General features: G+C 43.5%; 1 protein-coding gene across 6 annotated transcripts in view; it reads right to left on the bottom strand.

The window, feature by feature from the left end:
- Positions 1 to 376: 376 nt before the first annotated feature.
- The window catches only part of odr4 (odr-4 GPCR localization factor homolog), an 83,878-nt gene continuing 61,396 nt past the window's right edge, over positions 377 to 22,858 (bottom strand). For all 6 annotated transcript variants that reach the window (XM_067990451.1, XM_067990456.1, XM_067990452.1 and 3 more), the window contains 4 exons: positions 22,687 to 22,713; positions 7,635 to 7,697; positions 2,723 to 2,796; positions 377 to 514 (listed from right to left, as the gene is read on the bottom strand). In XM_067990451.1, the coding sequence (XP_067846552.1) occupies positions 503 to 514; positions 2,723 to 2,796; positions 7,635 to 7,697; positions 22,687 to 22,713 (176 nt within the window). In that variant the 3' untranslated portion in view covers positions 377 to 502. The remainder of the gene's footprint in view (positions 515 to 2,722; positions 2,797 to 7,634; positions 7,698 to 22,686; positions 22,714 to 22,858) is intronic.

The following is a 22,858-nucleotide window of genomic DNA, read 5'->3' as shown; positions in this document are numbered from 1 at the left end:
TAAGGGACAAATCCAATGTCCTTTTGGAACACCTAATGGAGTAAAAGGTTAGCCTGACATCTGTAAAGGTAATATCCCATAGGGTCGTTACTGATTATCTTTTGTCAAGTACAGTCTGGAGCCTCTCCCACCCAAATAAGATGGAAGATTGTGGTCAGGCAGAGATATAAAGGCTTGATTTATACTGTAATTATAATTCTCCAACAATTTCAGCAGCTCCATGAACAATATCAAATGCGTCACAATTTTTATATATAATATATATAAATAAAATCTTCAAATTTGTTATCTACTATCACAGGCAGTCAATAATGATGAAAAAAAAGTCTTCATTTCTCTGGTAATACTCCAAGACTACAAATTGCACCAAAATCTATTGTTTCTCTCTCTGTGTAATGCTTTTATTCAAATGGAGCTGAGAATACAGGTTCAGTCAAAAAAGCATGGGAACTGGATCTTATTTGTTCCTTGAAAAAGGAGTTGGATTGCTGTTAATCACTGTTCAAGTTGATCCCTGTAATAGAATAAACGGAGGTGAGTTCAAAGTTCTCCATATGCTTATTATACTTTTTGTAAAACTGCAACATTTTAATGCTTTTAATAAAACAGTATTACTTTGCCAACGTTGCATGACCAGTTTGGCACTATTGCCCATCAGTTCCAGCCATGTACCAGGAGGTCTACTCCTTAAAATTTCAGTTAGTTGTGTGCAGAGGTACCTGTTACGCTTTATGCTGTCAGGTGGTGCATACCTTAAATATTGTAATCAGGTCACAGTATCTATATAAATAATGTAGCTTCAATATGTGAGCAACATAGTGGCTTCAAAGTAAGATTATGCATGGATCATTGTATTCGTCAGTTTGACTTCGCTTTTGTGTAGTGTTGCTGAAAGCACAGTGTTAATACTATGGGTCTTATAGCACTTTCAATCATGCTATTGATGCTGGCAAAGCCCTACCTCCATAGCTTTCTCTTGCAGGAGAGCATGAGAAAGAAAAAAAGTGCTATGTAACAGCACTGGGAAATTCCACAGGCAAAGCCAGCCTGTGAAGCAAGAGGGAGAAAAAAAAATCAAAAATGAATTTATGTTCATGACCTTCCACAAACAAAAAGGAGATAAATGACCAAATAATCTGTTTTAGTGGTGTTGGTTGAGGGATAACTGTTGGCCACGACTCCAAGAAGGAAAGAAAGAAAGAAAGGCTTACATTTATATAGCGCCTTTCAGTCCTCTGCTCTTCTTCAAATAGTGACATTGAATCTTTTACATCCATCTGAACGAGGCAGATGTCAGCTTAGTTATGCGCTCATGTCTCTGGAGTGAGGCTTGAATGGGTGACTTTCTGACTTAGTAGCAAAAGTACTACCACCAAGCCAAGGCTAACATCGTAAGCAGGAATTTCCCACTGCTGCTCATCTTGTTGTGAAACTGCAGATGGAACCTTGTGTAGGCACAGTCAAATGCGGACAAAGAGTGCTGCCACCATCAGAGGGGTGTTTAATGAATTAAATGGACTCTTTAATCATTAAAATGTTAACAATAGCACTAAAGTTTGTTTTCAACTTTCAAAGTTTCTTTCTTTTTGACATGGCTCTGTGCCAACTGGTTTAATCCATCCCTTCTGTTATGACCCCTCATTTCTTTCAGGTGCTTTCATAAACAGTACACTAGCTGGGAAATTCCTCGCTACTGCTCCGCCACTGTAAGTTCGCTTGAAGTGCGGGAGAAAACCTGTTTACGGCGGCAGAAGCAGAAGCAGCACCGAAGAAATTTCCGGCCATTGATATGCATTTGCTCATGGCTGCCACACCCAAAAAGGCACCAAAAGCAAAAGTGCAGCATCAAAATGACACAACAGGCAGCAACTCTGGATTTAAGAGGTAGGATATTATGCTATGTGGAGAGGTGAAAAATAGCAATGAAGACAGCTTAAGATACAAACTCATAGTGAAAGCAAAGATTCCTCACTTTGGTCATTTGTCCTCAATTTTTGTGAACGGCTGGTTCAGAGTTTGAGAGGTATGCATGCAATATGTAAGCACCAAAAGTGGAAATTCATGCTTGCACTTATAATGAGATTTATAAGAGTAAAATTCCAAAAAATAAGCAAATTTGTGATGATGTCCTGATAGATGCTAATTTTGACCATGTCTTAATTTTTCTCCTTACAAAAGAAATAACTGTCCTGACACATGCCATTTTTGTTTAAAGTCCTGTAAGTGGAGAGCAGGAAAGAACTGTTATCTAATTCTTTCCTTAGGAGCTTTTAATTTTCCACACAAACTTGGCTCTGTATAGGATAATGTCATCAAATTAAAAACACACAGAAATGGATTGAATTCATTTTTTGACCCTTACAGTGTTTAAATTATGTTTTCATCTGAACTTAACATGCATTTATGATGAATCTCAGTAATGCACCATTGATATAATACAGCCATATCAAAATAAAAGGAACATTAGGAATTGGAAATTTCTGCTATCATGTATTAAACCAGTTGATCTTTAGTTTGATGGCTAATTATGGGTCCAGAACAAAGACAAAGTGCTGTTTATTTTCAAGAAGTATTAGGGACAACATAGTCCTGGTGCCATTAGCAATGACAAATTTGGTAAAACAAATGAATGATTCACAGGTTACATACAGAAAGGTACTGACCCAAATAGCATTTTTTTAAAAATCTAGTTTCATTTTTAACATATTTAGGCTCGGCCTACCCCAATGAAGTTCCCAAAATAAATCACAGAGACTGCTACTGCGATGACTCCTACACCTGCTGCTGCTGCCACACCTAAGACACAAAGCACAAACAAATTTTATGAGGAGTGGGGTATGGAGTATGCTGATCTGCATCATGACACTGAATAGCTGGAAATATTACAAAAATTACCAGAATAATGGATCTTTGGGCATAATAGGACTGTAATTTAAATTGAGGGATTTAGATCAAACCATAGAACACAAAACACATAATCTAAACCTACAAATAAAATTTTAATCATTAAATGGTATGCTTATTATTAGAAACAAAGTTTATTTACAGTGTAAGCTATTTAAGGGTAACTTTTCCACAAGGCTGCTCCTGCCACAGATGGAAAGTCAAGAGCTGCGGCTATGCTTCTTCCTAATATGCACTCCTGGTGGGCACAGTTCCATGTGCTAAAGTGGATAATTTACCCTTTCATATCAGATCAATATTTATATCTTTATTACTGCAAAACAATCAAATTATACAATTCACAGGAGTGTATTAGAATCAAGCAATTAGTTTGTGATGAAGGGTACAGAAAATGAAGAGAGAAGTCCATAATGCAGCTACATACTAGGGACTTGCACACTGCCACAAAACAAGGCAATGCTCATTATTGCTGGATAATTTTAACAATTGACAATACCCACTAATATTGAACAATTTTAACAAAATTCTATAATGTTATCATCTCTGAAGGGCAGACTGTATTGGAGCTCCTATGCACTGTCAAATAACTGTAGAAACTGAATTTATGCTCTTGATCTTTCACATCTGTTTCAGATGTGCCAATGTGGGCTATCATGTTTGGGAATCTCTTAACCATGTTTTAAAACATAGTGGGGGTTAAATTGGGCTGCATAATGCCAGGACCCAAAATGGCGTCCCCAAAGATGCGCGCGTACATTTCCGACGGGAACTGCTCAGCGTGCCATCTTGGTCATGGAGGGAGCGCTCATGAGAGTATCACATCCCGGCAAGATGCAGAGGAGAGAGCTAATCACCTGGATGAATTTGCAATGCTGCTTGCAGGCCCCGATTGCCATTTTGGAAGGCTCCAGTAAATTGGACAGCACATGCTGACCTCGCCCAGCAAAACATAACAGTAACCGTCGGAAATGTACGCCATTTTGGGTCCTGGCGCTACGCAGTTCAATTTAACCCTCAGTATGTTTTAAAACATGGTGAAAAGATTCCACATGACAGCCCACATTGGCACATCTGAAACAGATGTGGAAGATCAAAAGCATAAATTCATTTTCTACAGTTCTTTGACAGTGTATTGGAGCTCCAGCACAGTCTTTGGGGAGCTCTTCTTCTGCCTCAGCTTCGCTGAAGAGCAATATATGAGGTGCCTTCACTTTACCAAGGAGGTTGTTACTGAGCTATATCAGCTTCTGCAGCCTCAAACCAGAGCACTGCCTGTGGCTGTCAAGATCACCATCGCTCTTAACTTTTATGCCACAGGGTCCTTTCAGGCTGCAACAGGTGACATTAGCAACACCTCACAGTTCACAGTGCACCGACGTATCAAGGAGGTCACCGAGGCTCTATACACCAAGAGAAATACTTACATCTTCTTCCCCTGGTGGTGAGAGCACAAGGTTTTGCCCGCATGGCGGACTTCCCCATGGTGCAAGGTGCCATTGATTGCATGCACATTGCCTTGCATGCTCCCCATCAGAACCCTGCAATATTCATCAATCGAATGGTATTCCAGTCCCTCAACATGTCACTGGCTTCGGCCACAGGCAGCGCATCACGTAAGATCTGTGCCCGCTATCCTGGAAGCAGTCATGACACTTTCATTCTGTGACAGTCCTCTGTGCAGCTTTTATTCCAACCAGGCCTCCAATTTAAAAGCTGGCTATTGGGCAATAAGGCTCATGACCCACGCACAGCTGGACAGCAGGAGTACAATGAGAACCATGCTGTCACAAGGAACATCATCGAGCAGAAAAGTGGTGTTCTCAAACAATGCTTCCACTGCCTGGACCGTTGAGGAGGAGCCCTGGAGTGCACCGCTGAGCAGGTATCCAGATTTGTGGCTGTCTGCTGTATGCTTCACAACTTCGCCATCATGAGGGACCAGCCCTTACCACCCACCACCTGCGCATCAACACATTGAGGAAGAGAGGCAGAAATCCAGACAGCTCCCTTCTGCCCAAGCTCTGAGATCAGCTGATTGAGCAGTAGTTCCATTAACCGCAACTCCAAGTCCCCATTCCCCAGCAGTCCCATACTCCTTACCTTTCTTATAATCACCATCAGTGTCCTCTTTCACTCAACACATTGATTTTCTCCTCAATTGACTGTAAACATAAAAGCTAACACCAAATGCAAATCCAAAACCAAATTTAGCAAATCAATAATCTCACACTTTATACAAAATTAAACTAATCACCTGTGTGTATTACCTTGTGCCTATCTTTCGTGTTCCTTTATCTTGGTGCTCCTATGAGGTGCTTCCCCAGTGGTTGAAGTTTGGGAGGAGGACGGCTGCTGACCTTCAATTGAGGAGACTGCAGATGGCCTTAGAGGATGACCTCAAGCAGCTCTGGGCCGAGAGGGCTTGGCTGCAGACTGCACCATCTCGGCCTGAGCTGCAGCAGTCTGGGCTAGCTGACTCACAGGCACCAACAAGGGCACTGACGGAGTGGCAGGTGTGGAAGCAGGAATGCTGCCTCCTGAGAGAGGACAGCAGATTCCTCTTCCATTGAGCCAATGCCACACTCCTGGGGCGGCGCTTCAGCACTCCTAGTGCTCTGTTAGAGAACAGATTGCTGGATTGCTGTGACGTCCTGGAAGCCCCTTTCAACAGTGGCACCCAGAGCCAAGACGGCAGTCATCCGTGCTGCGACGGAAGTTGTCAGATTCGTCATGAGATGCTCCATCACGGTGGGTTCCAATGTGGTGCTGATTAAGGTGATACCCATCCCACGTTGGAAAGGATGAGCTCTAAGCTCTGCGCAAAGTCCTGCGCCAAGTTGGAGTTGGACTCCTCCATGCTCTGCGACATTGTGTTCAAGCTTTCCAGCAGGCTTCCCAGTACAGTAAATATTTCCTGAGGTATGCCCATTAGCCTTCTTCGGTAACCTGTCCCATCGAAGTCCACATCTGAGTCCTCTGCAGCAGAACTAGTATCTGACCTAGCCCTCCGGTGAGCTGGCACCTGTGGCTTGCGCACTTGTGCCCAGTGACTCACCACGTGCATATTTCGCCTCGAACCTAGCCTCTAAATTCCAGGTAGTGTCACTAGCTAAGCTGGTGGCTGCAAGAATGACGGTGCATCTTTATTATCACTCACATCATCTTCCTCTACTGGCTGAAGGACTTCCATACCCTGGCGAGCTGAAATGAAAATGGGACAAGGGTTAGGTTGTGGTGTTGGGAGAGCAGAGAGGAAGAAGTGAGTGTTGAGAGCATCTGCAGCTTGTCATGCAGAATGTGTGGGGTGAGGGAGAAGTGAGAAGAGAGGAGGATTAGGTGTGAAGGAACCCTACTTGGCGTGTCCTTCCAGCGTCGCCAGTGGCCACAGCCTCCGCTCTGCCCCTTCCCATTGTCGCCAGCACCATCTCCTCAATGGGGGAAAGGGTGTGTAGTCCAATGCTCCTCCACCAGTGACAATCTGCTGCCTCCTGTAATGTAGCACCTTCTCCTGCAAGAAAGGGGGAGTGAATTAGTGAGAGTCTTGCAACATGTCTGGGTAATGTGACTATCATGACTGAATAGCTGCCAGTGTGTGCGTGAGATGTGAGTTGTGGGTGTGAAGTTTGTAACAGTGTTGAGTGTGTGAGGGTGAGGTGAAGGATATCAACTGAACTGTGCTGTACTGATTGTTGTAGACTGCAGGTTGTTGTGGGATGGAGGCAGTGTGAATTCAGCAATTAATGAGGCTATGAGTGGTGCAGTTGTTATCAAGTGCCATTTGAAGATTGTTCTTACCTTGACTACTCGTCAGATCATTAAACTTCTTCCGGCACTGCATCCATGTCCGAGGAATCATGCTCCTCGCAATCACCTTGTCTGTAACTTCCTCCCACTGCTTGCCATCAGATGCCTGGAAGGCTTCCTCTGCTCCGGGATACAGAATGTCCATCTCCTGCACCAACACCTCCAGTGCAGCATCTGAGAACCTTAGAGAAGCTCTCTGCCAGCTTCAGCCATTTCACCTCACAGATGATTTCCACTTGATTTGCAGCCACAATGCATCTCCCCTTCAGGAGGTGATGGCTGCCTTTAAGTAGCTCTTTGGACTCCCGATATCGGGCTCCGTCCTCATGCGTGCAGCCAATGAACAGCACGGGTAGCATGGCTGTACGCAGCAATCATGATAGTCAGCGGGCAGCACAAAGGTGGTCAATATGCTAATGCAAGTTGTTTTCCCCAAAAGCTATAAAGACAAGCAATTCATTAGCTCATCATAGCAATCGATAAACACCTCACACATCTCTGATTCTGGGGAAGCATCTGGCGGGCCTTCCTTTTGGGCTGTGAGATACAGAGACATAGGTAGTCAGGTTCTTGAAATAGAAAGCTGCCAGAGCCCTCTAAAACCTTGCACTGTCAAATCGAGCTACAGAATAGATTTAACTGAGAACACTAGGATGAGCACAGTCCTATCCCTCCTCATGTACAATACTTCAAAAAGGGAGATTGTGCGCAAATAATTTAGCATGAGATAGACAAGTGGAAGACAATTCCCTAGGATTAAGCCACCTTCCACAGTCGTTCCATGAATGTCGAGTGAGATGGCATCACCGCCTGTCTCCAAAAAAATGGAAGGCAACAACTCCTTAAACACAGGAAACAGTCCAACGGGTACTTGTGTTACCAATTTCAGCAAGACTGGGAATGTTGCCCAGTTTTATGTAACTTACCCTTGTATTTAAACCCAGTGTCCATGCTTTCCTCCTCATCTGTTTTGAATGAGATTTCTTGATCTTCAAACAAAGAAAATAGAATTCTGATTAGCCAAAATTATCTTTATTCCCTATTCAACTATATCTCAAAACTCTTAACTATACTTTTCTATAGATAATCTATGTATGTCAGGTGAATATTAAATACACAGCATTTACTGACAACAGTAAAACACAATGAAAATTTTCACAAGTTATTCAAATTAGGTTAACTGAAGAAGAGCAACTCAAGTTTAAACTCCAATAGCATTATATGATTATAACAACAAAGAACTCTTAAGGCTTGTAACTAGTAAGCCACAAAGGAATAAAACAAGTGGGTAACATGACATTAACTCTCGAACATGAGATACTCAGGAAAGTGCTCCTGGCTGTGGAAAAGTTAGTTGCCATTCTGATGCATGTGCAGGTCCTTAATGCGTATGCAGTTGCTATCTGTTACATAACTATATAAACGTCAAAGGGCTTACTTTGCTAAGAATGTACTGGAGTCCTCAAAATGGATTCCTATTATCATAGCATAGTATCATAGTAGTTACAGCACAGGAGGAGGCCATTCGGCCCATCATGCCTATGCCGGCTCTTTGAAAGAGCTATCCAATTAGTCTCATTCCCTTGCTCTTTCCCCATAGCCATGTAAATTGTTTCCCTTCAAGTATCTATCTAATTCCCTTTTGAAAGTTACTATTGAATCTGCTTCCACCTTTCAGGCAGTGCATTCCAGATCATCACAACTCGCCGCTTAAAAAAATGTTTTCTCATGTCGCCTTTGGCTCTTTTGCCATTCTCCTTAAATCTGTGTCTTCGGGTTATCGACCCTTCTGCCACTGGATACAGTTTCTCCTTATTTACTCTATCAAAACCATTCATGATTTTGAACATCCCTATCAAATCTCCCCGTAACCTTCTCTGTTCTAAGGAGAACAACCCCAGCTTCTCCAGTCACTCCACATAACTGAATTCCCTCTGACTGGCACCATTCTAGTAAATCTCTTCCGCACCCTCTCTAAGGCCTTGACATCCATCCTAAAGTGTGGTGCCCAGAATTCAACACAGTACTCCAGCTGAGGCCTAACCAGTGTTTTATAAAGGTTTAGCCAGCAAACTAAAGAAGTTAAGGATAGTATTAGATCAAAAGAAGAGGCTTACAATGTTGACAAAAAGCATAGTGAGCCTGAGGAGTAGGAAGGTTTTAGAAATTAGCAAAGGATGACCAAGAAGTTGACAAAGGAGAAAATTGAATATGAGAGTAAACTAGCAAGAAATATAAAAACAGATTCTGAGAGCTTCTACAAGTATATAAAAAGAAAGAGGCTAGCGAAAGGAATCGTGGGTCCCTTAGAGGCAGAGACTGGAAAAATTATAATGGGGAATAAGGAAATGGCAGAGACATTAAACAAATATTTTGTATCTGTCTTCACAGTAGAAGACACAAAAAACATACTGGAAATAGTGGGGAACTAAGGGTCTAATGAGAGTGAGGAATTTAAAGCAATTAAGACTGGTAAAGAAAAAGTACTGGAGAAATTAATGGGACTAAAAGCCAACAAATCCCCTGACCTGATGGCCTGCATCTTAGGGTTTTAAAAGAGGTGGCTGCAGATATAGTGGATGGAATGGTTTTGATCTTGCAGAATTCCCTAGATTCTGGAACGGTCCAAATGGATTGGAAGGTAGCAAATGTAACCCCGCTATTCAAGAAAGCAGGGAGAGAGAAAACAGGGAACGACAGGCCAGTTAGCCTAACATCAGTAGTAGGGATAATTATTAAGGACGTAGTAACACGGCACTTAGAAAAGCATAATATAATTAGGCAGAGTCAATGCGGTTTTATGAAAGGGAAATCGTGTTTGACAAATCTATTGAAGTGCTTTGAGGGTGTAACTAGCACGGTAGATAAGGGGGAAAAAGTAGATGTAGTATATCTGGATTTTCAAAAGGCATTCGATAAGGCGCCACGCAAGAGGTTAAATTAGGGCTCATGGGTTTGGGGATAATATATTAGCGTGGACTGAGGATTGGTTAACGGACAGAAAACAGAGAGTGGGAATAAACAGGTCATTTTCGGGTTGGCAGGTTGTAACTAGTGAGGTGCTGCAAGGATCGGTGCTTGGGTCTCAGCTGTTTACAATCTGTTTGCAGCTGACGATACAAAGCTAGGTGGGAAAGTTGTGAGGAGGATGCAAAGAGGCTGCAAAGGGATATAGATAGGTTAAGTGAGTGGGCAAGAAGGTGGCAGATAGAGTATAATGTGGGGAAATATGAAATTATCCACTTTGGTAGGAAGAATAGAAAGGCAGAATATTTTTTAAAAGGTGAGAGACTAAGAAATGTTCGTAGTCAGGGGGATTTGAGTGTCCTCATACATGAATCACAGAAAGTTAACATGCAGATGCAGCAAGCAATTAGGAAGGCAAATAGTATGTTAGCCTTTATTGCAAGGGGGTTGGAGTGTAAGAGTAAGGAGGTCTTGCTGCAATTATACAGGGCTCTGGTAAGACCACACCTGGAATACTGTGTACAGTTTTGGTCATCTTACTTAAGGGAGGATATAATTGCATTGAAAGTTCACGAGATTGACTCCTGGGATGAGAGGGTTGTCCTATGAGGAGAGATTGAGTAGAAGGGGGCTACATTCTGAAGAATGAAAGGTGATCTCATTGAAACGTTTAAAATTCTTAAAAGGCTTGACAGGATAGATGCTGAGAGGCTGGAGAGTTTAGAACTAGGGGTCATAGTCTCAAGATAAGGGGTTGGCCATTTAGGACCGAGATGAGGAAAAATTTCTTCCCTCAGAGGGTTGTGAATCTTTGGAATTCTCTACCCCAGGGGGCTATGGATGCTCAGTTGTTGAGTATATTTAAGGCTGAGATCGATAGGTATTTGGACTCCAAGGGAATTAAGGGATATGGGGATAGGGCAAGAAATTGAAATTGAGGTAGAAGATCAGCCACAATCTTATTGAATGGTGGAGCAGGCTCCAGGGGCCGTATGGCCTACTACTGCTCCTATTTCTTATGTTCTTCCTTGCTTTTGTACTCTATGCCTCTATTAATAAAGGCCAGGATCCCATGCGCTTTTTTAGCAGCCTTCTCAACTTGTCCTGCCACCTTCAAAGATTTGTATATGTGCAAATCTTTAAAAATTGTACCATTTAGTGTAAATTGCCTCTCCTCATACTTCCTACCAAAATGCATCATTTCACACTTCTCTGCATTAAATTTCATCTGCCATGTGGCTGCCCAATTCACCTGTCTGTCCATGCCCTCCTGAAGTCTGTTACAATCCTCCACATTGTTTATTACATTTCTGAGTTTTGTGTCATTTGCAAACTTTGAAATTATACCCTCTATACCCAAGTACAGGTCATTAATATATATCAAAAAGAGCAGTGGTCCTAACACTGAACCCTGGGGAACACCACTGTATACTTCCCTCCAGTCTGAAAAACAACCATTTACCACTACTCTCTGCTTTCTGTCCCCCAGCCAATTATGTATCCACACTACCACTGTCCCTTTAATCCCATGGGCTTTAATTTTGCTAACAAGTCTATTATGTGGTACTTTATCAAATGCCTTTTGAAAGTCCATATACACATCAACCGCACTACCCTCATCAACCCTCTCCGTTACTTCATCAAAGAACTCAATCAAGTTAATCAAACACATCCCATCTGGACCAGGTGACTTTCCTACTTTGAATATTGCCAATCTTTTAAGGACCTTCTCTTTATCTATTTTTATCCTATCCAATGTCGCTACTCCCTCCTCCTTTACTGCTACAATGGCAGCATCCTCTTCTCTAGTGAAGACGGATGCGAAGTATTCATTTAGTACCTCAGCCATGCCCTCTGCCTCCACAAGGTGATCTTTTTTGTCCGTAATCGGTTCCACCCTTCCTTCCACTACCTTTTTACTATTCATACGTTTATAAAAGACTTTTGGGTTCCCTTTTATGTTAGCCACTAAGCTGTTCTCATACTGTCTCTTTTCCCCTCTTATTCCTTTTTTTAGATCTCCTCTGTATTCAGCCTGGTTCTCTAATGTATTATGAACCTTACGTTGATCAAAAGCCTCCTTTTTCTGTTTCATTTTAATCTCTATGGGGTTAAATTCGATAAGGCCCGATACCGGGCATGGGGGTCGCGGTGCGCGATTAACATGTGCCTGGTGTTACCGATGCAGGCAGCATGTCAGATCTGTGCTGCATCCTCATTACCATGATTTGTACGTGCAGCCAGCGCTATCCGCGCTGTTGAGTGGCTACACGCAACAGCAGGTGTCCCGATACGGGGGATGGCCAGCACTAGACAAAGGCTGCCTGCACCTCTTAAAGGGGAGGTGCACTGTCAATGGAAGCAGTGCAGGATGATCGGCAGAATGTCTGGCGTGACAAGAGAGCATGCCCCAAGGTATACAGCGTACTGAAGGCCATAGTGGAGGTAGTGCAGGAATGGAGAGCCATCCTGTACCCGCAAGGTGGCAGGAGACCCTCCAGACACCAGCTGCAGAGGTAGTGGGAGGAAGTGACTGTGGAAGTGAATGGCAGGAGCATAGCACCATGCACATGGATGCTGTGCCGGAAAAAGTTCAATGATTTGACATGAATGGTCAAGGTGAGTGAATGCAAGTGTCGAGTGGCACATCCTACCAATTCCAGCACTGTTCCACGCACAACACCCTCCTTCACTCACCCACCAACAAACGTTGCCCATCCGTATGCAATGCTGCACTTCAGATGCTGCATCTCACCCTCACATAGTAGCACTCTTGCAATCCACACACCCGCCACTCACAATTCACACACACTGCCAGCTATTCAACCATGACAGGCACGTCACCCAAACACATTGCAGGACACTCACTGACACACTTCCCTCTGTCTTGCAGGAGAAGGTGGCACATAACAGCCAGGAGACCGAAAGACCTGAGGGAGGACAGGCACGCCTACACGTCCTCACCCCCTTGGAGGAGACTGTGCTACGCATCATTGGGCAGGCTGTCGCTGTGTCCGTGGCCACTGGCGGCGCTGGAGGTCCTGACGAAGAGGCCTCTGCATACCTAATCCTCCTCCTTGTTTCCCACATTTTGCTTATACCACAATCTTTTCTGACCCACGTGCTACAGATGGTGTCAGCACGCATGTTTTATCTGCTCCACAACTCAACCCGTCTCCCTTTGTCATTGCAGGTACCCTAGAACTGGAGCCGGCACCGTCCAAAGTGGAGGAGGAGAAGGAGGAGGACACTGATAATGAAGCCGTACTGTCACTTGATCTGACACTCACATCCACCAGCTCAGATACTGACACTATGCATCCTTTACAGGTTAGAGGAGGGATCTGCATGCAGTGAGACACTGGACACAAGTGTGCAGGAGCCAAGGCGGGGGGAACAGATACCACAGGTGCCAGCTCACTGGAGGACGAGGTCGCACAATGGTTCTGCTGCCAAGGAGTCAGATGATGACTTTGATGGGCCAGGCTAAAGACGAGAGCTGATGGGCGTACACCACCAAATGCTTGCTGCACTGGAAAGCCTGCCAGAAAGCCTGCGCGCAATGTCAAAGGGCGTGGAGGAGTCCAGCTCCAACTTGGCACAGGGCTTTGCGCAGAGCTTGGAGCCCATCCTTTCCCACATGGAACAGGTGGTCACCTCCATCAGCACACCTGTGGAACCCACCATGATGCAGCGTCTGATGACCAATGTCGTGGCTTCCATTGCGGCACAAATCGATGTCATCAAAGGTCTGCATACTTCAGCTGAAGCTCAGACTGATGCTATTGTGGCTTTGGGGACCATTGTGGAACGGGGCTTCCATGGTGTCACAGCACTCCAGCAATGCATTCTCCAGCTGATCACCAGGATTGCTGAGGCGCCACCCCGTGCAAGTGGCAGTGGTGCCATGGCAGTCAAACCTGTTATCCTCTCTCCGGACAACAGCATTCCTGTTCCCACCCCTGCCACTCCGCCAGTGCCCTTGCTGTTGCCTGTCAGCCAGCCAGGCCAGACTGCTGCAGCCCATGCCGAGATGGTGCAGTCTGAAGCCGGGCCCTCCCGGCGCAGAGCTGCTCGAGGTTGCCCTGCATGGCTATCTGCACGCTCCTCAATTGAAGGCCAGCAGCCTTCCACCACCCATGCTCCAGCCACTGGGGATGGACCTCGTAGGAGCACTAGGAAAGGCAAAGGCACACGAACGACAGGCACTCAGGGAATGCACAAGGGTGAATAGTTTAATGTTTGATACTTGAGTTAATGTGGTATGTTATAAATTTGGATTTGAAGGTTTTTCTTTATGCGATGAGCTGCAGGAGGAAGCAATGTGTAATCATATGGAGGGCGATTTGATGGTCAGGTGGGAGAGGACTTGTGGGGAGTGTCGGTCTGTTGGTGACTTCGGAGGTTGCTCACAAATAAGGTGAGCACGCAGAGCCCTGGCAAACAGAGCCTGTGCATCTTGTTGCCTCCTTGTGTCTTCCCCTACTTCCTCCTCCATCTCCTCCCCTTCTCCTCCGCCTCTTCCTGCTCGTCCTCCTCTTTTTCTGCCTCTGGCTCAGGGTCTTGCGGATAGGCGGTGGCAAGGGCTGTTCCCTCATAAGGACGAGGTTGTGCAGCATGCAGCATACCACGACAAATCTTGACACCTGCTCAGCAGAGTACTGCAGGGCTCCACCAGAACGGTCAGGCAGCAGAAGCGTTGCTTTAGGAGGCCAATGGTTTGCTCAACGACGTTCCGTGTGGCCGCATGGCTTTCGTTGTGTGCCTGCTCTACACGTCTGCATGCGTGTCTGGCCGGAGTCACAAGCCACCTCATGACGGGACAGCCCTGGTCACCCAGTAGCCAGTCTTTGACTTGCTGAGCCGGTACAAAGATAGTTGGGATGTTGGACTGCTGCATATTGAAGGCGTTGTGACTGCTGCCAGGATAGCGGGCATTGACCTGAATGATGCACTGCGCGTGGTCGCACACCAGCTGCACATTGAGGGAGCGGAACCCCTTTCTGTTCAGAAAGATGGACGAGTTGAGATGTGGAGCATGCATGATTTTCTGCGTGCAGTCAATGGCACTCTGCACCATGGGGAAGCCTGCAATGTGAGAAAACCCACGTGCTCACTCGTTCTGCTTCTCTCTGTCAAGAGGGAACGTGATGAGCCTGTTGCACAGCTCGTGCAGAGCCTCCGTGACCTCCCCTATGCAGCAGTGCAGTGCAAACTGCAAGATGTTGCACATATCGCCAGCAGAGGCCTGAAAAGATCCAGAGCCGTAAAAGTTCAGCACCACGGTTACCTTGACAGCCACAGGCTATGCTGTCTTTGCCCTGCTCTGAGGCTGCAGCAGTTGACATATCTCCATCACAACCTCTTTGGTGAACCGCAGCCATCAGGTGCACTGATTTTCACTCATGTTGAGGTAAGAGTATTGTCGCTGAAGGCTCTCATGGGATATGGCTTCCTGCTCAGTGACCTGTGCCTCCTCCTCCCTCTCCTCACAGCTTGACCTGCTCTGTGTGGCCTCTCTGCATGCTCCCAGTTGTGTTCTATACCCAGTGGGAGCACTAGCAGACCACCCATGGTTGCCAGGAATTTTGTTCAGCACACTGTTGTAAATGACACCAACAGTAATGCAGGACCTGCCAAACCACTCTTTGTATTGCACGATAGCAACTCTATCCAAGTATAGAAAGCTTCAACAAACACGTATAATTGTACCAGCAGCCAGAAGTAGTAATCCAGCCACTAACCTGCATGATCCCTTTAAATTGCGCTGGTGGGGGGTCCTCCAGGCCGTCTAAGACATATTCAGCTGTTCGTGGTTAAGCAAGTTTGTTGGCTGGAGGGTTGAGTGCCAAAATGGTGTCTATCCCTTTAAATCAGCGTTGCACACTGATCTAACGCATATTCTCTTTGATTTACATGATGCCGTTGTTCATTACCTGTGCATGCGCAAACGCCTTTACCGAAATGGCGTCCGGTGTATGTCACGCTGGAAGCGTGCGTTCACATTCCGGACACCATTTTGGGACCTTAGGAAACTGCATATCGCCTGAAAAACGGGTGCTACACGGCCAAATTTCTAGCCCTATATCTTTAGTATTCTAGAGAGCTCTAGCTTTGGATGCCATCCTTCCCCCCTCGTAGGAATGTGTCTACTCTGTTCTCGAACAAACTCCTCCTTAAAGGCCCCCCATTGCTCAATTACTGTTTTGCGTTCCAATTTTTGATTCCAATCCAACTGGGCAAGATCCTTTTTTAACTCACTGAAATTTGCCCTTCTCCAGTTAAGCATTTTCACATTTGATTGTTCCTTGTCCTTTTCCGTAACTATTCTAAACCTAATGATATTATGATCACTGTTCCCCAAATGCTCCCCCACTCCTACTTCATTCTCCAGAACTCGATCCAACACTGTTTGCTTCCTGGTTGGGCTGGAAACACACTGTTCCAGGAAGTTTTCTAACCAAACAGATTCTGTTTTTGACCCCTCAACTACACCATCCCTTTCCAGTGCTATAATAGTTGCTTTGATCAATACTGCCATCCCCACCCCTCCTTTCTTTCCTTATATTACCCGAATACCTTGTAGCCAGGTCTCTGTTATTGCCACTATATCATAGTCCCATGTGGCGACTTGAACCTGCCGCTCACCAACCTCATTTACCACGCTACGTGTTTACGCAAATGCACTCTAAACTCATCTTAGATTGCCTCGCATTTGCCCCTCGTCTGATCCCTCCCTATTTCTGAACTATTCTTTACTCTAGTGTTGCTTATCCCTCCCAATCCTCTGTGCACCTTGTTTCTCCTCTCTAATGTTTCATCTTGGTGCCCATCCCCCTGCCAAATTAGTTTAAACCCTCCCCCACAGCATCAGTTAACCTCCCCACTGCCTCTCCGCCTGAACTCTCTGCAGCTGCGGGGTGACCACCTCCTGAAACATGCTATCCATGAAACTCTCAGTTTCCCGTATGCACTGTAGTGACGCCAGTCGCCCCATAAGCTCAGAAACTCTGAGCTCAAGCAGCTGGTGGCACTTCCTGCACATGTAGTTTTCCAGGACACACAAAGTATTTTGGAACTCCCACATGGCATAGGATGTGCATGCGATGGGCCCCAGTTGTCCTGCCTAGTTGTTTAAACTGTTTGTTTAAGGCAATTTACCGTTTATCTAACACTAACCGCTAAAAAACACTAACCAATCTCTACAGACACTAACCACTAAGAATGGTAACCACTAAAAACACTAACCAATGAACTAACTACTTACTGACTTACCCTTGGTACTCTTCCTTGTCTTGCGATGCCACTTTTTGACTTTTTCTTGATTTTTGATTCCTCGCGTGGCTCCCTTTATGCTCAGCTCAGTCTTCGTCTTTCTTTTAAATTTTATGTATTTTTTAATTTAAGTTTTAAAAGTTGATAATTAGTTTATAGTTCCTTGGTTTAAATCACTTAGCACCTCCTTCCGCCTCTGCACCTAATTTCCACACTCACCAAATTTCCAGTTGAAAGTCGTCACTCTGTTAGCGCTTCACTATGTTAGAGGTTCACTCTCTGTCATTGCCAGCCTCTGTGCTCTGTGCTTAAATTGGTGGTTTTAGTGGTTAGTGTTAGATAAACGGTAAATTGCCTTAAAGCTAAATAAACAGTTTAAATAACTAGCTAACATGGCAGGACAACTTGGGACCGTCGCATGCACATCCTATGCCATGTGGGAGTTCCAAAATACTTTGTGTGTCCTGGAAAACTACATGTGCAGGAAGTGCCACCAGCTGCTTGAGCTCAGAGTTTCTGAGCTTCTAGGGCGACTGGCGTCACTACAGTGCATACGGGAAGCTGAGAGTGTGATACCAACTGAGGCTGTGATACCGAAATGCTAAACTAAGTTACATTATATTAATGTGAACCCAGCTCTACTGTCCTGTTGTAAATCTATTTGTGATGATATCACGGTCAATTATATTGTCCTTGTCTGAAATCGAAGTTATGAAATAAAGCAGTTGTTAATAATACATGGGTACAGTTACACAAATCATTAAAAGTAGTGATACGGGTTAATAAGGCCATAAAAAAAAGGGAAACCAAGCACCGGGGTTCATTTCTAGAGGGATAGAATTGAAAACCGGAGAAGTTATGTTAAACTTGTATTGAACCTTGGCTAGACCACACTTGGAGTACTGTGCACAGTTCTGGTCTCCATACTATAAAAAGGATATAGAGGCATTGGAGAAGGTACAAAAAAGATTCACAAGGATGATACCAGAACTGAGAGGATATACTTATCAGGAAAGACTAAACAGGCTGGGGCTCTTTTCTCTAGAAAAGCAAAGGCTGAAAGGTGACCTGATAGAGGTCTATAAGATAATGAAACGGTTTGATAGGGTAGACGTAGAGAAAATGTTTCCACTTATGGGGGAGTCTAAAACTAGAGGTCATCACTATAAGATAGTCACTTATAAATCCAATAGGGAATTCAGGAGAAACTTATTTTATGCAGACTGGTAAGAATGTGGAACGTGTCACCACAAGGAATAGTTGAGGCAATTAGCATAGATGCATTTAAGGGGAAGCTAGATAAGCACACAAAAGAGAAAGGAATAGAAGGGTATGCTGATAGGGTTAGATGAAGTAGGGAAGGAGGAGGCTCGTGTGGAGCATAAACACCGGCATAGACCAGTTGGGCCTAATGGGTTGTTTCCGTGCTGTAGACTCAATGCAATGTAACATCAAATTGGGTCCTGTTCAGTTTTTCATATTTGTGGTGGGTTAAGAGTTAAATGTTATTTCAACAAGTGTTGCACCTCATTAATTCTAATCATCGTTTGGCAGCTAGATCTTTTTAATTGAATCAGTTTGTGCACGACAATTCAAAAACATAGGCATTGCATATAAACCTAAATCCTGATCCATTTTCAGCCACGTGTCTACAGCTTCAAATATTGTGAATCGAAATGGAAGGAAGTGAGAGAAGAAATAAACTTTTGCTTTTTTAGGAGAGGCAAAAAATCCAAACAATAAAATCAGTGGGAGATTCTACAGATGGATGTTCTTAACAGATACGGTCCTTAAAATGCTAACCTGCAAATCCACCCAGTCTTCCAAATGCACAGCACATGTAAGGCACAAATACTCAACTTTTAGGGAAGATGTAATATTAAAAGCTGAGTTCAAGAAGATTTCTGTTGTATGGAGCAACAAATCCTGATATATGCTCATCTGCTCTGAATAACTCAGGCAAAGAAAAGCCATTGGCCTAATGTGCTCTGTTATGAATGAATAGGCTTAGGTACTATATGATGTTACCACATTTGTCTCAAGCCACTTTGCCCTAGAATATTCAGCTCCTCATTCCTGAAGAAATGGAAGGATTTCTACAGCAGTTTGACCAACTGGCAGAAGCAAACTATCAACAGCATCACTACGTGCCAAGTTGGTGACTAACAGTGTTACACCATAATCCAAGCCTCACAGAATAAACAGTGAAATCCACACTGGTGTTGCTCTGGGGGTTGGGGTTGAGGTGTAGCCACAATCATAGGTCTGGTGAAAAAGCAAAATAACTTTAAAATGTCAAAAAAAGAAATAGATTTGAGAGAAAACAACAATAATGCAATCAAAAACTTCTTCCCTGCAACTAATTCAACGATACGGGATGATTGAACTGTACCTCAGAATTTAAATGTATTTTGAGAGAAAATTGGTGGGATAGTTGGGGGAGAAAAGCACCATCAGGACAGATTCTGACATCCAAGGCACAGTACAAGATATATGTATATATGTACATACAAATTACACATTACATTTTTTATAGAATCCATGGACATTCTCCCCACCTGAGGATTTTAATTTGGGATTATTGTATAATTTCAGTGTTAAAGGTTAACTGGAAAAAGTCAAAGATTCTTCAGTTAAATGGCAGGTACTTGCACAGTTAAATTGTATTATGAGATCTTACCGGGTCCCTTGGAGGAATGGTCTACTTGGGCATAATCATCTAAGCCTACATCACTTATTAAATGTTAATATATCCGAAATACTGGCAGGCATTAAGGAGAACCTTAACAGGTGAAAAGTCTCTCTGTCTCACTTTCAAGAAAGATGAACTCTTTTAAGATGAAGATAATGCTCAGTGTGAACTATATCTTTAATATATCACTGGTGTTGCAGATGGCGGTGTCGCCTGAGCCTACTCTTTATAAGTCTCTCTTGGGATCACCAGCTCAATAGAATCCAAATATGTAGATAATCCTAATCTATAGGACATGACCGAATGCTTGGAAGAGCCTTATACCAAATACATGAAGACTGCTGTTCATATAAGGCTGAAAATTGGAGGTTTTTGTTTCTTTTACAATCTTGTAAGTTATTGTGTGGCAGTTAAATTATTTTGGGTGGGGGGAAGGAGACAGAAAGGTGGGTCTAATAGTGTGTAAATATAAATGCCAGGATTTTGTGAAGCTGAATTGGAGTATTACTATTATTACTAAATATCCTAGCTCCTTCACTGTGGGGCTCAGATGAACAAATAGCCTTAGCATCATTAATGTGAAAGTGCTCTAAGTTTAGAAAAGCTGCCACAACAGATAGACCTGGTACGAGTAATTGTTTTCAAATACTAAGCTTCATGCACAATGAGTATTTTGTTTCCAGGGAGAGATTAGAATTTATTTTTTTTCTATTTACACAGCTAGTTGTTTGGACATGGAATTTTATACCAAGGGTAGTTGGAACATCAAATGCCCTATTGGCAGCAGAATCGATAACAGCTCTTAAAAGGAAAATGGATATATATTTATTTTTTTTAAATATGGGAAAAGGGCAAAGGAATGGGAAAGTGAGATAGCTTTCAGAGAGCCTGTGCAGATGTAATGGACTGGATATGCTATACTGTAAGAATATTATGATTCTAGGTTTATGATTGCCAGCCAGTATATCTGAATAATATGGGATAGTGTTATTATCTTGAATTTAAACACCATTATCTTGCCTCTACTGGTTTTCAGCATAATACTCAGACTACGTCAAGTAGGGAAATCCAGGTGCAGTGTCCACATGGATGTTTTGATGTAACAATGGGGTGGAGCTGAAGGAGCTGAAGGAGTCTCCTGACTTCTTTAGTTGTGCTTTAACACAATCTCAAGACTCCCACTTAAGTGCTGTGTCATACTTCTTTTAAGAATTGCGAAAGTTGGCATTGCAGAAAATATTTTTCCAGAAAATATCTGGTACAAATATCGGTAGTGGTCTGCACAGTGCAAAGCCGTCTTCTTACTGGGCACTCCAATGACTTCTCCAGTGGAGAGATCAGGATCCTGGCATCATCACGGAGAGATTGAGATGGCGAACCAATCAGGGCAATGTTGGAACACTGGATGCTCCCTAGTTGAAGATATTTGTATGTGGTGTGATGCAAGTATGCTTGTCTGAGACTCACTTCCTTTCCTTCTGAACGTTCTTCCAATGTTGAAAGCATTGGGGATAAAATTTAACTTCAGTGGGTGTGCAAAATGGGCAGTATTGGATCAGCAGCTCGCTATACACTCTGCCTGATTTTACTTTCTATTAACTTCAATGTGTATAGCGGATGGCCGATTCGCTACTGCCCGTTTTGCGCCCCTGCCAAAATTGAATTTTACCTCCATTGTCACAATATAAGAATTATCTGCGGTGCTGATGAAATGCTGTTGAAATTGTGCTTGATGGCAGACTATTCAAATGTCAATCATACCAGCTGAGGCCATGGGTCTATAGGAGTGGTGTAAAGCTATAAAGACTGGCAATGACGTGGCACATGACCAAACAGAATAATCTTATATTTAAATGTATGAATGAAATTTCTATCCATGGCATAAACAACAAAACCAAAGATTAAAAAGCACATCATTCAACTTTGACAACATCACTGATCATGGTAAGCTAGCTTAAGTGACAACTTACAAAATCTGCAAGAACATGTAACAGAAAGCTTCAGGCTCCCAACTGTTGTGAATGATGGGGAGCAAAATGAAGTCATAAGTAACCTGTAGGTAGGGGCATCACATGGCTTACCTTAATTAAAGGCACAGTATCAATTAAAAGATCTGCCTTGCTCTAAGGTTGCAAAGGCACAGCTTCTCTCCTTTCATATCAAGTACGTAGATATAGCAAATGTCAATGTACCGAGATTGAGGATCGTAAAATTAATTGTAAATCACTGTTTACTTTGTGATTTGGAACACAATTTTTTGTTAGTTTAACTGCACTAGTGTTCTAGAATAATTTGAAACCAGTGGTGTTCATAATACAGCCTTTGGGTCACCAGCGTTCCACTTCACCATGATCTGTGGCTCTTGGAAAACTTGCTGATCTCCAGATTGCCATTCCTGGCCTACCTGGTCAAAGGACTCAGCAACAAACCCTGCCCTTCTCTGGCTCTCCAAAAATAAAGCATTGGAATCGAATTAGGAAGCAGGGCAATCCTAGCATCCATACAGCAAGTGAGGATGTGGTTTTAAATCTATAGCGGTATTGACCCTGTAGTTTTGTTCCCCTCCTTTCTCCCTTGAGGAGTAGCCAGCTCCTCAATTCGCAACCTACCATGGTGGCTTGATTAAAGTCAGGAGCCCACCATGGGAGGAATCACATCATTCAGTGGCGCAGCATGTTGGAGGTTGGTTCTCAAGTGAAATAATGTTTCATACTGTGCCCCTTTCAAAAAGTCCCCGTTCAACACTGCCCGGAAATGCAATATTACAACAGAACATGATATCATAAGAAATATCATTTTTAAGTTATATTCTACGCCAGACTTATCAAATGACATAAACATACCAGCACTGTTGCAATACACTATGTTTTGTACCTTCAATATGCAGTTTTAATTCTCACTACCTCAAAATTGTCACTTAGGGCTAGATTTTCCACCTATTGTCTATGAATGCGCAGAAAATCTAGACATGTCGAATTCTTCACACTGTATAACGATGTACCCATAACCTCTCATTTGTTAAACCACATTCTCTCTAATTTTACCTGGGTTTGTGTCGATCCCCAACTCTTCTATAGTTGTTGCATCCAAGTATAAAACAAAATAAAAATGAAACAAAATGTTAGAGAAGTGAGTACTAGAAAAGGAAAAAAATATGCACTATTAATGGACAGCTATAAATTAAAATAAACATTAAATATACTAGGTAATGGGCAG

Source organism: Heptranchias perlo, chromosome 9 (genome assembly GCF_035084215.1).
Source record: "Heptranchias perlo isolate sHepPer1 chromosome 9, sHepPer1.hap1, whole genome shotgun sequence".
Lineage (NCBI taxonomy): Eukaryota > Metazoa > Chordata > Chondrichthyes > Hexanchiformes > Hexanchidae > Heptranchias > Heptranchias perlo.
This window is presented reverse-complemented; position numbering and strand designations above follow the sequence as displayed.